This window comes from Kryptolebias marmoratus, linkage group LG12 (assembly GCF_001649575.2).
Source record: "Kryptolebias marmoratus isolate JLee-2015 linkage group LG12, ASM164957v2, whole genome shotgun sequence".
Classification (NCBI taxonomy): Eukaryota; Metazoa; Chordata; class Actinopteri; order Cyprinodontiformes; family Rivulidae; genus Kryptolebias; species Kryptolebias marmoratus.
Genome location: NC_051441.1, coordinates 21,951,580 through 21,968,620, shown reverse-complemented (window position 1 = coordinate 21,968,620; position 17,041 = coordinate 21,951,580). Strand labels below are relative to the sequence as shown.

Genomic DNA, 17,041 nt, shown 5'->3' with positions numbered 1-17,041 from the left:
ACCTCACACACCAGCTCAGGCTCCTTCCCCACCAGAGAGGTGACATTCCACGTCCCGAGAGCCAGCTTCTGTAGCCGAGGATCAGACCGCCAAGGTCCCCGCCTTCGACCACTACCCATCCCACATTGCACCCGACCCTTTATTACGTGTTTAAAGAAGGTTTTTTGTCCCTTAAGCAGGTAATCATTACACATTTAAAAAGCTCTAACAGGCCCTCAATTTCCCCACTTAACTTCATTTTCAACTCCCCCCCACACACACACACACAACTAACATTGTTGTGGAAACATGTTCCCGATCATAGCCATGTTTGTTGTTACCTAGGTGCAGGGATCAAGGCCCAGGTGTGCAGCCTGGTGGAGCTGCTGATCACCACGCTCTTCCAGGCCTATGCTGTCTTCTACCTGCCCCCAGAGGGAAGTCCTCGGCCAGCAGACGGAGCTCTGAGCTGTGGGCTGCTCTTCTCCATCCTGGAGAACGTAACCTCCAGCAACACCCCAGCAGGTATTAAAACTATACCTTACTTACAGTCTACTCCATGTGCAGTTCTCAAAGGATTAATGGTTTCCCTAAGGACAGTTCTTTTTTTAAAAAATACGTTCACATTGTTATTTAAAAGCTCCTTGGCAAAACCACCACTCCTTTGCTACCTTTGTGTCAATTTGTATCTGTCAGGATGTATGTGCAGATAAATCAAACATTCTTGGCCATTCCAGAACACACTTTGTGGCCCTGATACAGTGTCTATCCTCTCCTCAGCTAAAGGCAGGAAGGTGCTGCAGGAGGAGACGAGTACAGGCAGCTGGTTTAGGTACCTGCCTCCATCCATCACAGAGTTCCAGCCCACCCTGCGCACCCTGGCCCAGCCCATCCAAGGAGAGCAGCTTCGGGACACCCTGCAGCAGTGGATCATTACGTGAGGACACTGCAGAGTTTCACAGCCAACCGGGGCTCATTGCATTTGTGCAGCCAAATGAAAGTCAGAAAATTCCACTGTTACTAAAATATATAAAGCAGAAAACTCATGCTTGAAAAGCTGATGTTATCAACCACTGAGTCATGCTGCTTTATGTTAGAAAAAAGACTTTTTTCACATTTTACCGCATTTAGAACTCCATCCAAAACAGTATCTTTACCCCAAGTTACCCCAAACTTGGGACTTTGTGTAAAACGTAAATAAAACACAATACAATGATTTGCAAAACTAATAAACACATATTTTATTTACAACATATCAAATGCTGAAACTAAGACATTGTACAATTTTGGGGGAAAAAAATAAAAGAAAATCTTTTAAATTGATGGCAACAACACATCTTAAAAAAAATTGTTCCAGGTCCATGTTTCCCTCTGTGAAGCATCCCTCTTCTTTAACATCAGTCTGTGAGCATCTAAGAACTGAGGAGAGCAGCTGCTGGAGGTTTTGGAGGGAAACTTGTCCCATTCTTGTCTGATGGAGGATTCTAGCTGTTCAGCAGTCCTGGCTCGTCTTCTTTGATGATGTGACGAATGTTTCAGGAGCAGACGTTGTTCTAAAACTGATGGTACCTTTCCAGATGTGTAAGCTGCACCCCCATACCATCAGAGAGGCAGGCTGATGCAGACTGGATGCCCCCTCTCCTCTTTAGTATGGAGGATGTGATTCCTCTGACCACAGATCAGTTCTCCTCTTTGCCTCAGTCCATTTTCAAAGAGCTTTGGTCCAGAGAAGACAGCAGTGGCTTCTTCTCTGTCTGATAGAGCTTTAAGCAGCATTAGTGAGCTGTGTTTACAGACAATGACCTGTGGAAGTGTCCCTGAGTCCAGACCAGAACCAGCCCCTGAGGGCCTGAAGATCACAGACATCCATCATGAACTTTCAGCCTCGCTCTTTGAGATCAGAAGTTTCTCCAGATTCTTAAAATTTGATCATTTATGAACTGTAGATGATGGGATATTCAAGGTCTTCCATATTTCCTGTTGAGGAACATTATTCTAAAATTATAGACACAGTTTTTCACAGACTGATGAAGCTCTGCCCATCTTTACTTCTAAGAGATCCAACCTCTAAAATGATTTTTTTATACCGAGTCGTCTTCCTGACCTCCTGCCAGTTAAACTAGATCGATCCAAAATGCTCCTCCAGCTGTTTCTTCTTCATACCATTTTACTTTTGTGGCCCATGTCTCAACTTTTTGAGATGTGTTGCTGCCATCAAATTTGAAATTTACTCTATTTTTTCTTTAAAATGATCAAATTTCTTAGTTTGAACATTTGATATTTTTACTGTTTCTGTGTAGCTTATGAGATTTGCAAGTCTCTGAATTCTGTTTTTATTTACATTTTACATGACATCCCAACCACAACAACAACAAAAAAAATGTATATAAAAACACAGAAGTTTGTTTTTTCACAACGTTCCAGTTTTTATGGACATAATTTCCCAGTTCAGCCATTTTTTTGTAGGGCAGCGGTCCCCAACCTTTCAGCTCCACGGACCGGTTCATTATCAGACAGTATTTTCACTGACCGCCCTTTAAAGGTCGGCTGGATAAATACAACAAAATAAAATGATACAACATGAAAACAGGGGTATTTTTAAAAACATAATAAACGTAAATCCAACGTGTCCTCACAGCTTTGTTAGTTTTTTGTTAGTATTGCGTTATCAACATGAATAACAGCCTCTCCTCCCCCTGATGTTCTCTGTGTTTAAACATGCCCTTCAAAATAAGATGCACCACAAATATAAAGAGCACAAAGAATCCAACTCACCATAACACTGAATCAGTGGAGCCCTGTGCCTGTTTCTCAGTAACCAGACGGTCCCATCTAGGGCTTCCAGATGTTTGTTTTTTACTCATTTTGCTGCTTGTGGGTTTGTTTTTAGCGGTAACGGATCACATGACCTAGATAAGCGTTCTGACAGCATCAAGAGTGTCAGACTCTGAAAAAAACCCCAAAAAGAGAAATACTGTAAATGAATTATTCTTTCTCTGCGGCCCGGTACCAAATGACCCACGGACCGGGGGCTGGGGACCTCTGGTGTAAGGGGTCTGGTTGGGTGAACATTTAGATGCACAGTTTTGAATACCAGTGTTTTTTCTTGCTCACTGACAGAAAAGTCTGAGAGGTTATTTTTGTTTCTTTTTGATTTGCCCCATCTGTGGAAAAGTGCATACATAAACATGTGTCTCAGTTGAGAATTGTGTGTTAGAATAAATTTTCCTATAGACAACAGTGTGATTTTGCTGAACCAAATGGGAAAAAAACTCAGCCCTCTTTGGAGCTCAGACATAATTCAAAGGTTAAACAGACCATTTTACATATCTGAACTTGCATTTTGATATCTTTAATGGCTTTTATACAAAAAAAGTTTAAGTTTGACAACAAAACATTTTTGTTCCTACAAACTTCATACTACTTATACAGTTTAGACTTACTGATCTGAAAATGGTTGTAACTCAGTCAGTTTTACTGATAAAATTTAAATGCTACACCTTTAATTTCATGTGACATCTTGTGATAAAACTTTTTAAAATCTGTGTGATCCAGTATTAAATGAGCCAGAATCTCTTTTCTTTCGTATTGTTTTTCTCAGCTGCAAGGAGGATATCTGTCACGGTGTTGGCACCCTGCTGGTCTACATCAGAAGCCTGAAGGGCTTAGCAGCCATTCGAGATGCTGTGTGGGACCTATTGTCCACCAGCTCCATCAGTCAGCACTGGAGCAATGTGTGCCAGCAGCTCCTGGGGCGACCCCTGGCTGTCTGGGAGGATTTCCTGCAGCAGCTCTTCCTTCAGCGCCTGCAGGTTGGTCATATAAAGCATTTATAGAGTTGAATCTATCGACCATCGACGATCGGAGTCTGTTGTAGTTTTTTTTTTAAGGATGATAGTTTTTGCTTTATTTTAGCGAGTTTACCTTTCCCACTGAAGAGCTTTTACCCATAATGACTTTACAGTTCCAATCCAAACCTGAACACGCTGTAATAGACCCTGATTATGTGCAGTCCACCTCATTTATTTCCAGAAGCAGGAACGATTGTGAAGCATCAGGATTCGGTCCAGTCTGATGTCCAACGCCTGAGACCTGCAGAGTGTCTGTGGGACACCTTTGTCATTTTATTCATCTGCAGGATGTATTTGTTCAAATTAGCAACAATTTCATGAAAATTTAATTGTATCATAACAAAAATGACAAAATGCAGCAAATTTTTTAGGAGAAATATTTGTTTTTTAAAACACAATGTACATGTATAAGAATGGCAACAGCTCTTGATTTTCTGAAAAAGGACAAAAGATACATCTGACCAACCCAGCTCCTCTTCAATACCTGTGGTCTTTATCCCTTAAATCCTGCAAGTTAACTATATGGCATCTTGAAGCATGAAATGCTCGATTTACATACAGATGAATCTTACTCCCCTCCCACTGGAGAGTTGTTAGGGTTTGTATTTTGGACAGAGAAGACAGATGTTTGAGTGGGGGATGTGGGATCCCATTTATGTTGAACTAGACAGACCAACTTTAAACAAAGGTGGAGGTCCAAGATTTCAGCTTTTCAAAACCTAAAATGGAGCATTACGCCTGCTACTCAGTCATTTCCCCTCTAATTCACACTTTCATCCATGTGACCTCTTGTGAGCCGAGCAAACAAAGACTCTAATGACCCTGAAGAGGGAGGGGAGTGAGATTAATCTGCATGACGGAGCATATCGTACAGTTTAAAGCCTCACACTCCACATTGTCCAGTTTTTAATTAAGAAAGTGCCACGGATGGGAAGCAAAATGTCTTCTGCTTTGTTTTTTAAAACCTTTTGGATACGTTTGGTGATCATTTTAGCTTATAGGTCATCTGTCATTATCTTGATGCCCCATAGCATCCAGCTGAGGTCTAAGGCTGGGTTATGCAGCCCTCCTTGACCAGGCCTGACAGACTTGTTTTTCACCTTGAAACTTGATATTTATCCAGATATACCTCAGAGGACATATCTATTCTAATCACACTCCTGCAGACCTCCTGCAAAACATGTTATTCCACATGTTATTCCATGCACACTGACCAGTTTGTGGCCTGTTAGAAATCCTGACTGAACTGATGACAGCTCTCCTACTCTCCACGTCGTCGGCGTTCTCTCGCTGTGATAAACCTTGTCAGGAAATCAGGTTGTTTAAAACACTGCCATCTTTTACCATGTGTGCTGTAACAATAAGGACCTGTTGTCGGTTCTCATTGTGATCAAGCTGCCTGTAGCTTTTATTATTAGCTTGAAGCTGGTTGCAAAAATCAGGTATATTTCTTGTTTGAAAACCAAAGCGATATGAAATCAGTGAGTTGGTCTTCATTTTCTCTATAAGTAGCTGACTTCCTCAGTTGTACAGATAATGATTGCCCAGTTTGTGATCCAGATCACTGCCAAAATGTTGTCAATTTTCTTGTGACAACTCCAGAAGTTCATAAGAATCTCTTTGTTAGTTTGTAAGTAATCTTGCTAACAGACAGTCAGACAAACAAACCAACCAACACTTAAAAACAGAACCTTCTTGGGGGAGGTAACAAACAAACAGACAACTGTATAAATATACTGTCAGTTGTCAGATGATGGAAACTTTTAGCCTCTCATCCAACCCTAGCATTTCAACAGTTTTCTTTGGTTAATAAAAATCTGCATAGTGAAAACATCAATAAGGCCTAAGTGGCATGATGTCAAATTGTACGTTTTGCAATGTTCCAATAGTCCCTTCTTTCCATTCCCCAAGGCCATCACCAAAGAAGAAACTGAAGCCATTGCAGCGAGTTCTGTCCAGCTCCTGACCTCAGCTGTGAAGGATCTGGAGGGCCAGAATGTCAGGTCCGCCTGTGGTACCAACTCCAGCTCCAGCCGCGGGGCCCTCTATGAGGTAGATGTGTCCTCGTTTTTATGGTCGGAGGCTCCAGGGGACCTGCTGAGTGATGCAGCCTGGGTGAGCGTGGTCCAGCGGGGTCACCAGCTGCAGAGGAGTGGCTTGGCCATGAAGACGCAGGCTCTAACACCTTGTGTTCAGAACTTTTGTTCCTCTTTGGATGCAAAGCTGAAGAGCAGACTGGATGACCTCCACCACTACCTTCCCTCTCAGGACACAGGTAAGGCCATTTCACCGTGCACGGACCAGTCCTGTAATCATTTCAACAAACTGCCCTGCATCACACAAACTAAATATTCTACAGTAGATAAAGTCTCCACTCCCTTTAGAATGCCAGATTTTTGTGATGTAAATGAAACCATTATAAATCATTTCAAAGCTTTTCCCACTTTTATTGTGACATTTATCCCGTACAACATTATGCTGTGGGGAAAGATGTAAAAAATAAAAGATGCAATAAGCTGGTGACATAAATGTGCACAATTTGTTGTCTTCTTTGGAACATCCATCAATTAACCTGATCATCCTGAGATAAAGCTCAGCAGGATTTTCATCCTACAGTAAGATCCAAGGTTGACAGTTTGAGTTTTTTCAGTAAAGAGCTTCCAGTGCTGAAGCAGGGCTGCAGCTGCTTCTTTGGTTTTCCACAGCTGGAGAGCCATCTCAGAGCTACGTCATTACGTCTTCCAATAAATGACTGAGAGAGACACGTTATCAACAGACCTCAGGCTTTATCTCATTATTCCTGTTTCAGAAACCCTGTCTTTGTGACAGCTGCTGCAAACAGGATCTATAAACACCATGTGGTGAGATTAGAAGAGTCAAGAGTGTTTAGAACCTGTCTTTATAAGATCATCTCAATCCACAGCCTGAAATGTTGATGATTAGTCATTCTAAGACAGAAACTTTGTCTTTAGAAGGATGTCAGCTCAAACAGGCTGTTACTAGCTGATAAATCTTTATATTCACTCATGCTGACACTGTCTACAGTGAACAGACACAAACACCATCTTCTTTGTTTCACTTGACAGGACCTGACTCCACCACAGTCCCAGTGTCCTCCTCATCGTCCTCATCCTCCTCATTTAACCGTTTCACGGACTCTCCGGCAGTGGAGCAGGCTTTGCGTGACGGCTGTGTGGCCTGTGTTCACCACATCCTGTCCTCCATCCGCTCTGAGCTGGACTCTGCACCCGCCCACCTCAGCTCTGTTCTCTTCATGGCCAGGTTGTGCCAGTCTGTGGCTGAACTCTGCCCCAACCTGAAGCATTGCATCCTGGGAAGACAGAGCACGGTTGAAGCGGTGGTGAAAGGGACGCCCCGGCAGGGCAAGAAGATGGTCAAATCCAGGGTCACTGCAGAGGTCAGCCCTGCACAGGCTGAGTGGGCAGGGCTGAAGGAGGAGCTTCTCAGCTGCAGCATGGAGGCGTACCGCATCTGGAGCTCTGCCCTCGCCAAGGTCAGAACCTTTTACTGAAACATTAGCTTTGTTGTATCTGTTGCCTAACAAAGCCGTCTTTGCTTGCTGTGTGACAGGGGCTGATGAGTACGTTTGGTGCAGCGCTGCATGCAGAGTCTGCCGGCACAATCCTGACAACTGCAACAAACTGGGAGGATCTAGAGATCCAAGAAGAAGCTGAATCGGGGAGCAGTGTCACGTCCAAAATCCGTCTTCCAGTGCAGGTCAGAGGCTCTCAGATTGGTCCCCGACATGGACAGGAAGGAAAAGGAGTTTTGATTCTCTTCATCTGTTCTCTCTCTGCAGCCATCCTGGTTTGTGCAGTCTTTGCTCTTCCAGCTCTGCCTGGAGACGAACAGGGTGGGGGGCCACGCCCTTCCAAGGCCCACCCTGCAGGAACTGCTGCAGGCCTGTCTTGTTCAAGCTCTGGACCTCTACCACAGTCTGACAGAGCAGGACCGGAGCACGGTAACCACGGTAACACAACACAGTGCTGCAGAAAGGTTAATGGGTCACCGTCTGAATAAAAGCTCAAAGCTAGTGAGGCTAGAACTGATCAAATGGAATAATAGTGAAGATTCTGAAAATCAGAGAAGGGAGAAATAATGAAAAGGAAAACTGAATCAACACCATGTAGATTTATTTTCTGCTCTCTGTTCAGGAGGGGGTCTTCCCCCTGACTCAGAACCGAGCCCTGCAGATGCTGTTTGACCTTCGTTACCTTCATACCTCCCTGAGCAGCAGACTGGAGGAGGGCAGGAGCTCCCGCTTCCACCAGGACCCCAGGTAACACCCAAACACTTCTCCTTGAAATCTTTGTCTGTAGCTATTAGCTGCCATTTTGTTTCATTTAGCATTTAGCTACCATCTTTCTCTTTTAGCGTTTAATTACCGTTCTTGTTCTTTTAACTACAGTTTTGATGATTTTAGCTTTAGCCTCTGTTTAGCACGTTTTAGCCTTTGTTCTGCTGTTTGAACTTTAATAAGTTTGAATTTGTTTTAGGTTTGTATTTTATTCCTGTTAGGCTTGAATGTAAAGCATCTTTGACATAAGCTAAAAATCCAGTTTCTTATTATCAACAACTGGGGCTGCTCCATTATGGAGAGCGGAAAATATTCCCAGTTATTTAAATTAATATATTGTAGTCAGGATGATTGGAAACGTTGCTTATTTTGCACTTAAAGAACAGCGATTAGCCTTAAAGGCTTCCCTTCTTGTTGAACTTCCTGTAAACGTATTTATTCAAATGTGGCCTATACTGTGTAGAATAAATAAAATCAGCACTTTCATTATATTGCAGGGCTTTATAAAATCAGATTCCCCCCACACACAATTTTTAACTTTTTTAAATACCGTATTTTATGATGTGATACTTTTTTCACCTAAAATGTTTTACTGTATGGTGAAATAATAGACTTTTAATATGTCAATGGAAAAACATCCAAAATGTCATGATTGACACATTGCAGCAAAAATACAACCAAAATTTTTAAGTTCAACAAAACATTCAATGATTTAATAAAAAAAGCTTAAAAATCTGAATCTGTCTGTAAGTTATTTAGAAAAACCTGCTTCACATCTGAACCTAAAGTTTACTATAATAAAAATAATAATAATATGACACGTAATGCAGTGTAAAACGTTTGTAATATAATTGTCTGATATAAGTTCCTGATGATGAAGCTGATGGGGCTTCAGTTTGTTTTGTTTGTCTTCTAAAGTTCAGCTGCTTCAACACAAGTTAACAGACTTCTGTTGAAACGTTTCATCTGAACAGCTGTGGATATTTTATTTTTTTGAGCAGATTATCTGATTTCACAGTTGGTTGAATAAGTCTGCACATCCTTTAGCTGATTATTGTCTGCATTCAGCAGTACAACACCTACCTGCAGTTTTCCACAGTGACCACACATTTCAGCCAGTTTATTTGGTTTTTAAATGTTGTTCTAGATTCCATGAGATCTGTGATTGGTTGGAAAATTTCATCGACCCGTTTGATTTGGATGTGTTCACCCCCCCACTGAATGCCAACCTCAGCCGGCTGTCGCAGAGGACCTCGGTATGTCCCAGGCACACATGATTGTAGTTTGTAGAAACAGGTGCTGCTGCTGCACACCATGATAACAGCATGATAACAGCATGATAACACCATGATAACATCCTGTGAATCTGTTCCAGGTGCTGCTGGGCCTGCTCACCGGATCAGAGAAGCAGTTTACGTCACGGAGCAGCGCTCTGAACTCCCAGGAACCTTACAACATCCTGCCACTGGCCAGCAGCCAGATCAGGTGAGAAGTCCCAGGTGTCAAACTCCCATCCTGGGGGGGCGCTGTCCTCTCCTGCATGTTTTAGATGTGTTCCTGCTTTAAAACCATGACTTGTTGCCATGCTACTGGAGAACATGGTGATTTGATGAGGAGGTGATTAAACCGTTTGAATCAGGTGTGTTGGAGCAGAAAAGGACAGCGGCCCTCCAGGCCTGGAGTCTGACACCCCTGCACTAAAGGGATACCCCGGCCATTTTAAAGTGGCTGTCTGTGTGAAAGTTTTAAACAATTATTAATGTCCAAGGTGTAGACAGCTCTTTAAATGACCTTAGCTAAAAAACAAATATGTAAACTGACAGTAGTTTAAAGTTTAATAGCAGCGTTGACTTGTTTTATGTTGGAGTTGGTTTAAGACTGCTCAAACAAGCCGTTATTAGCCTGTCAGTACTGTCTGAGTTAGAGCTGTGCATCTCCGCTCTGAGGCCAACACCGCCATCGGTTTAATGCAGCAGAAAACAGGATGGTCCATGCATTTATTTAATTGTTTTAGAATTCCAGTATTTCATAAAACGTGACCCACAATTAACAAACAATACACAAAATTAGTTCACATGAATAAACCTTGGAGCAGCAGATGTTTATCGCTCTCTCAGTAACTCAGCAGCACATCTGTTTTCCACTTTAGAAACATGACCTTATCCATGTGATCCGAGTGAAGCACATGCTGCGTTTGTTGCTGTTTATATGTTCTCCTCCTGAACAGTAGGCACCAGAACAAAGACTTACCTTGGTCTTAGCCGTGCTCAGACTAGCCGTTAGCTCATCGGTCCTTTCTGAATTAAAATGAAGTCATTCAAATCGACAACAGGTAAGATAGTAATTGTTCATAACTTTTGCACATAAACCCACTTCAAAATATCCAAAATATCCCTTTAACAAAGCTATATGAAACAATAAAGTGAACAATATCAGTCGACAGCCTTTAAAAAGCGTCTGTAAGAAATGCAGTGAACTGATGATCTTGTTCTAGTCCCATGTGGCAGTAAGTGGGGTAATTAGGTCGAGGACTGGGATAAAGAGCCGCAGAACGAGAGGTCTCAGCTATTATTTGTGTTTCTGCTGTGGAGTGTTCCTAATGTGAGGACTGCTGACTGTGGCTGTTTGGTGCTCTGCAGGTTCGGGTTGTTGCCTCTCAGCATGTCCACTGCTCGGAAATCCAAGTCGTCGTCCGTGGGAGCGGATCCTCCTCAGAGCACGGTGAGGAAAGGTCTCAGCCAGCTCGGCTGTACAACTTGTGTTTTGGCCTGGGTTAAATGTTGTCTGTCGCCCCTTCCTCTCCCCTCCCAGCCTTTCTGAGTGCGAGACACCCCCAGGCAAGTTCATCAGAGTGCTTTTTTCTTCCTGCTCTGGTTGGCTTTGGTTTCTCTGTGGTGCGCCTGCAGCGTGGGACTGCTTTATAGCTCAGTTTTTACCATGATTCATTGCTGAACTTGTAAACTGCAGAATATTATTTTTGTTCGAGAAGGTTCTGATCTGATAGAACCATGTCACTGAGCCGCAGCTCAGTCAGGGGACTGGAACTATATGAGTGGACCACACATATTATTCTGGAAGTTAGAAGTCTTTAAATGTAATCAGTCCCATTTGGCTTTATTCTGAGCAGCAACCTACAGAACTGCTCACAGCTCGTCCTGCTCTCAGTCTTTGTCCCTGACAAGTCTCTTCTCTGGAGTACAAACTAACTGAAACTACAAGGACTTTTCTCTACGGGTCAAACTGTTCAGACTCTGGGATGGTTCTGATCTCCTGAGCCAAAACATGTTGGTCCTGCATGTGTTCCTGAGACAGCAGTTGTTTTCTCAGAGATCTGCTCTGAGAAGCTTTTATCTAACGCAGCCATGAGTCCAACCTGAACTGTGTTGTTCACTTTATGTCAGTGGTCATAATGTTTTGGCTCATTTGCATAGAAAGGCTTGTGTTGCCAGGTTCTCCTCCAGAAAACAAAGTAGTCTCTTGTTCTGAACTGTTATTAAAGGGATATTTAGGCCATTTTAAAGTGGTGTAAAGGTAACGAATGATTAATATCTTACCTGTTGTAGATGGCTCCTTGAACAGCCTCAGTTTGTAGAAATCATTTAATTTTGACTGATAAGCTAATAGTTGGTCTGAACACAGCTGAGCGAGCTGTTTCTAAGCCTTTACGCTGCAGTTCCTACAGTTTGACGTCCCACAGTGATGATTATTACAACTAGCTTCTATAGTGTCAGGGATGTAGAAGGTTGGGTAACAGCATTCACATGAACGGTTATAAAGGTTGACACTAGAATTGTTTTCAAATAGCAACTAATTTTAGTCTTAACTGCATTTCACACTAGCCGTTAGCTCATCAGTCTGGTCAGAATTAAACTCTGTCGCTCTAAGAGCTTCTACAACAGGTAAGATATTAACTGTTAAGAACTTCTGCACAGAAACTTGCTTGAAAATGGTTAAAATATCCCTTTAAGCTACTTTGAGCCTGCATGTTGTTGTTTTACTGATCTTGAAGAGTCTAATGCTAAATAGTTTTAGTTTAACATGGGAAAGTTTCAGCACGGTGAGAACAAATCTTTCATTTATAAAGCACTTTAAACACACATATCTTTTTTATTTGTATTTAGCTTGCCAGCAGTCTGGTGTGTTGATGCTCTGTAAAACCAAATAGTCTGTGTGCGAGGCGTGTTCTGTGCCTAAATACTGATACTACCTGGAATGAGTGCAGGCAGTCCTCCTTCCCCTCAGTATTCTCAGAGAACTGGAGCCAAGACTTACCTAACCCTCATCTAGGACGTTACACATCATCCTGCTTTTTAGATAACATGGACTAAAACTCATGGAAAAACATTTGACTATAAATGATGCAAGACTACAGCTTCCATCCCAAAATCCCAGCAGCAGACAAATATCACTGGTGGAGAATAGAAACACTGGAGAGAAGCCAGGTACAACAGCCATCATCTCCTGCACAGGTTCAAAGGTGATACTGCTTTTGTTTGTGTGTGTATTGAGTTAGCTGATGTTAGCAAAATGAACCACTATGTGGTTTTTCAGAAAGAAATCACTGGATGGCTACTACATCCATCTGACTTGAGCCAACATAGAAATGGCTCCTCTGTCACTTTTCCAGCTAATGGACTAAAACTGACATGTAGCAGCTGAGAGTCATTCTCAACACACTGACAGAGACAACAGGTCTCACAGTCAGAAGTATCTCTACAGTTCTGTTAAATCTATAAACCTGGGGGATGTGTAAATCTACCAAGCCACCAGCTCTCTGCAGGAGTCCAAGCGTCAGCAGGTGAGATGTTACCTGGGATCTTCACCAGTCTGAGCTTTATGGGAGAGTGGCAGAAAACTCAGATTAAATCAAACTCTATTTAATATGGTTCAGTATTAGTTTTCTAGGATCTCAGCACCAATCAGTGACTACTTGTGTCCTTCCTCTGACAGGTTCCTCAGTCCTTGTCAGCAGGAAGTGAGGACGCTTTCCGTCCGGGCAGCCTCTTTAGACAGCTGGCTGATCAGGAAGAAGACTCTCCGTCACCGTCTCTGTTTAAACTCAGCTGGCTGTCCAGCATGGCCAAATAACACTTTGCAGAGACTTTATAAACATTTTGCCTTTCCAAAAATGCCTCCTGTGTTTGATTTATTTGTGCATCTTACATAAACAAGTAATGGGTTTTCACCTGCCACAGAAAGGTGATGATGTTTATGACTGTGTGTGTGTGTGTGTGTGTGTGTGTGTGTGTGTATACACCTTATCTCTGCTTGCCAAAACAAATCTACAGTCTCGAACAGACTAAAGAAGAGAAGCTTTATTCCTAACTTGCCTTTTCAACTTCAAAATAGATTTTTATATCTAAAGGATTTGCTAAATGTGCTAAAATAAATATTTAACCTTGTAATATTCTTTGTGTTTTGTTTTCAAATGGCAACTTCTGATATTTTAATTTCTTTTCTGTACCACCTGGGAAATTTTAGTTTGTAATTTCATTAATAATGTGGGTAAGAAATGCTTATTAGATTAACCTATAAGTTTAATTTCTATTTGTACATCATGCTCATCTTGAAAGGAAATGTGTGTCTGCCTTTTATTGATCAGTTTAACAAGACCCAAGTTTATAATCAGACTTTACATGTTACCCTGAGTACTTTGTCTTCCAGCCAGCAGGAAGACACGTTTGCTCTGGATTTCCTGTTTTAGACTCTAATGATGCCCCTTTTACACGGGCCCTGATTCAGAAGTCCGGCTCTACTCGGCTCGGCTCTATAAAGAATGCATCCTGTTCACATCAGCCAGTTTGGTTGGTAGCAGAGGAACGCCTCCTCGTGTAAACAACGGAAGCGCTATGGAAGAGAGGCGCAGTGGAAGAAATGCTCTGGATGCTGCGATTGTTGCAGAGTAGGACAGCTGTTATCTGCCGGAGATTTCAGGCTTTACAGCACCTTCAGCTGGGGGACAGACGGCAGAAACGTTGCAGGGTAAGCTAACGCTGTTGTTTATATTCCTACCTTCGCTCTTTATGCTCGCATCTGGCCACACCCACGACCAATGAGTGAACAGGAGCTAAGCTTGCTCCGCAATGACTGCAATTAATAGGAACCAATTTTCATCAGATCTTTATTTGTGATGCAGATATAGTTAATGACCATAATGCCATAATTGAACAACTTTTCTGGGTTTGATAACAGGTCTTCAAGTTCTGCATTCAGTCATTCAAAGCAGGGAAAGGGCTAAAACACACAGGATGGTGGTCCTCCAGGACCAGGATTGAATCACTGCATTAGTAAGTCAGTATTTCTTAGTTTGGTGTTCTTTAATTAAATCCTTAGCTCTCCCGTTTTCTCATCTCATCATGTCTAAACAGAATCATTTTAATTCATATTTTAGGATCTGAACATCATCATTTCATGATCAGCAACCTCATAAAGTTTCACTAAAATCATACATCCATTCCTCATCCCTTGATTAAACCGAGCTAATACTAACATCCATTATTCTTACTGATTATTTGTTCCAACTACTTCTTCCTGTCTATTTTGCTCATCACAGCTTTGACATCAACTGGAGCAGAGGCAGCAGCAGCCCTGGCCTTCTCCTCCTCTTCTTGTTGCCAGAGGATGATGGGATGAATGCCTGGGCTCCGGCTCCGAGCATTTTGCTCCAGCTGGGCTGGACTAGAGGAGAAACAGACAGGACAGCTTCAAAGTGACCTGGCACTGAGAAGATTTCAGGAACAGGGCCAGTAGATTTATAAAACCACAACATACAGGGTTTGAGAAATTACAGTACTGTGCCGAGGCCTCTCCTCGACTTTTTGCATTTTGTGCAGAAGGTGTCAAACTTTCTAATGAGTTTTTTAAATGATCTCTGAAGGTCTTTCATAAGTTTCTTCAGTCCAATCTTTCAATATGACCATTTACAAGACATTTGTTATTATCTCGCACTGCCAAAAGGTGACAGGTGGGCAGTAATGTTTTGTGTCTGTGCCTGTGCATTTGTTTGTCTGTTAGCATAATATCTCATGAATCACTAAACAGATTTGAATGAAACACTCCTCTGTTCAGCAGCCTGTCACAAAGACACAACTTGATTGAATTTCTTATATTTTAATTCATAAACATTCAACTATTTTATTTTAGGTTCAACAAGGGGATTCATGAATATTTGCTAAAAATGTGAAGTTGATCAACTGAAGGCTTCTGCGTCTTTCTGTCAGACCCAGCTATTGTTTCTGTTTCCAAAATCATCTGGCTCCTAGAAGCGAAATGGAAAGTGATTAAAGGTCCAACATCTTTTGAAGTAACGCACCAGAGTTTCACACCAGAGTTTTAAACCAAGGAGAAATGAGTCAAATCTTGTTGTGAGTGATAATGTAGTGATAATGTAATTCATGGTATGTTAGCACTCAGAGTATGTGTTGTGAAGGACTTTCAGCTACTACCAGATCACATTTTAGCTCAATAGCAGCAAAGTTGACCACGTTACAATCATTTTTGTGTTGGATAAAGTTATTGGGGTAATTCCAAAAATAATTGTTATTCATAAAATATTTTGCTAAGAGACCAACAGGTAGAAAAGATGCAGCATTTCCAACTTTGTCTTACTGAACTTTACACACCTGAAGTTATGGGGTTCAGGGCTCAGCCCCTTCTTCTGAATCTCCTTGTATGTTGGTGACTTGAGGTAACGGAAGAAAGTGTCCTGTAGCAATAAAATATATATAAACTGCTTGGTCAACTAACACAGTTTGTGTTACTGCCAGAGTTTGGACCTGTTACTAATGCATGTTCCATCCAGTCATCTCCATAAATCAGTGGAGAACATTAAACTCCTGTCAGTAATAGCTACAGACGTAGAACCAGAGGCACCTTTTTCATGAGCATGAAGACGTGTGTCTGAGCTGCTTCCAGGACGTATCGGTGAGGATGCTCCAGGCCCTTCACAGTCAGCCCCATCGTCCTGCCATCAATGTTGATCCAGCGGGGGGCGCCAGGAGCCAGGAAGGTCCTGGATGGACATGATGAAAGTCATGTGATGCAACATAACCTACTTCCTGTTTCGAACGCTGTCTGTGGCCCGGTCCCAGTACTCGCCCCTCTATGAAGTGTGTACTCTGTGGACGTGCACAGAAGGGCTGCTGTGTTCAGACATCGGAGAATGGGGACAGTACAGGTTACATCATCCACTTTTTTTGAAAGAATGTGTATCATGCAGTGCCCTTCATCTCAGTGTTTTACACTAATCCATACACTGGTTCATTAAATATTTGTGCACAGATACAACAGGTCATGCTGGTTAAAGCAGAGCCATGGCAGTATGCAGCACTTGAAGTACATGTTGCAAATGGCACTTAGCTACAGCAGCACCACATTTTAGCACATTATCTGTAAAACTGATTAAATTATATTATTGTTGTGTTTTCTAGGGTCAGTTGGCTGTGGCAGCTATCTTGTTCTAAGCTGGCTCCAAATGCTTACCAGTTGTGGATGTATATCTATCTGTATTATTTCCTAAAGTTTCTTAAAAATCTGTTCCGTGGCTCAATAGATATGGTGCTTACAGGTGATGGCAAAATAATAAAGTTACTAAACTTTCTCTTAGGGCTAATAAGTCTCAGCTACTACTATATAAAAACTGTTAAACTGACTGATTTGTAGCCATTTTTGTGTTTTTTACATTTAGTTGTAGAACACACATCTACTTTGTCTTACTTAAAGATGGTTTCAGCCTTGGCTGACATTGATGAAGCAGTGCCCCACTTCAGTTCTTCAGCTGCTTCCCAGAAAGCCAAGTTCTCCCCTGGTGTAAACACAATCACACGGTCAGGACCTCCTGACTCTGCTGCTCCTCTGAGTTCATCTGAGTTCATCTGGTGTCTACATCTGCAGC

At 42.2% G+C, this 17,041-nt stretch overlaps 2 protein-coding genes and 1 long non-coding RNA gene across 5 annotated transcripts in view; 2 read left to right on the top strand and 1 right to left on the bottom strand.

Moving 5' to 3' along the window:
- Positions 1-13,553, top strand: part of cog1 (component of oligomeric golgi complex 1) — a 16,676-nt gene extending 3,123 nt beyond the window's left edge. Inside the window, exons 4-16 of one of the 3 annotated variants that reach the window (XM_017439695.3) lie at positions 325-504; positions 760-916; positions 3,581-3,791; positions 5,742-6,105; positions 6,917-7,344; positions 7,422-7,568; positions 7,651-7,821; positions 8,006-8,130; positions 9,296-9,404; positions 9,524-9,633; positions 10,788-10,869; positions 10,960-10,985; positions 13,099-13,212. In XM_017439695.3, coding sequence (XP_017295184.1) covers positions 325-504; positions 760-916; positions 3,581-3,791; positions 5,742-6,105; positions 6,917-7,344; positions 7,422-7,568; positions 7,651-7,821; positions 8,006-8,130; positions 9,296-9,404; positions 9,524-9,633; positions 10,788-10,869; positions 10,960-10,968 — 2,093 coding nt within the window. In that variant the 3' untranslated portion in view covers positions 10,969-10,985; positions 13,099-13,212. Of the gene's footprint in view, positions 1-324; positions 505-759; positions 917-3,580; positions 3,792-5,741; positions 6,106-6,916; positions 7,345-7,421; positions 7,569-7,650; positions 7,822-8,005; positions 8,131-9,295; positions 9,405-9,523; positions 9,634-10,787; positions 10,870-10,959; positions 10,986-13,098 lie in introns of all 3 variants that reach the window. The other 2 variants (XM_017439694.3, XM_017439693.3) reach the window with 2 other exon arrangements.
- Positions 13,554-14,252: 699 nt separating this feature from the next.
- LOC108250013 (regulator of G protein signaling 9a) lies at positions 14,253-17,041 on the bottom strand. Its single transcript, XM_017439682.1, has 4 exons — positions 16,864-17,041; positions 16,021-16,159; positions 15,771-15,853; positions 14,253-14,826 (listed from the first exon to the last, which is right to left on the bottom strand). The coding sequence occupies exons 1-4, from the start codon at positions 17,019-17,021 to the stop codon at positions 14,670-14,672; spliced, it is 537 nt and encodes a 178-aa protein (XP_017295171.1). The 5' UTR covers positions 17,022-17,041; the 3' UTR covers positions 14,253-14,669.
- On the top strand, positions 14,298-15,880 carry LOC119617514. The gene is made up of 2 exons (XR_005233836.1): positions 14,298-14,435; positions 14,702-15,880. It is a non-coding gene; the product is annotated as an uncharacterized LOC119617514 (long non-coding RNA).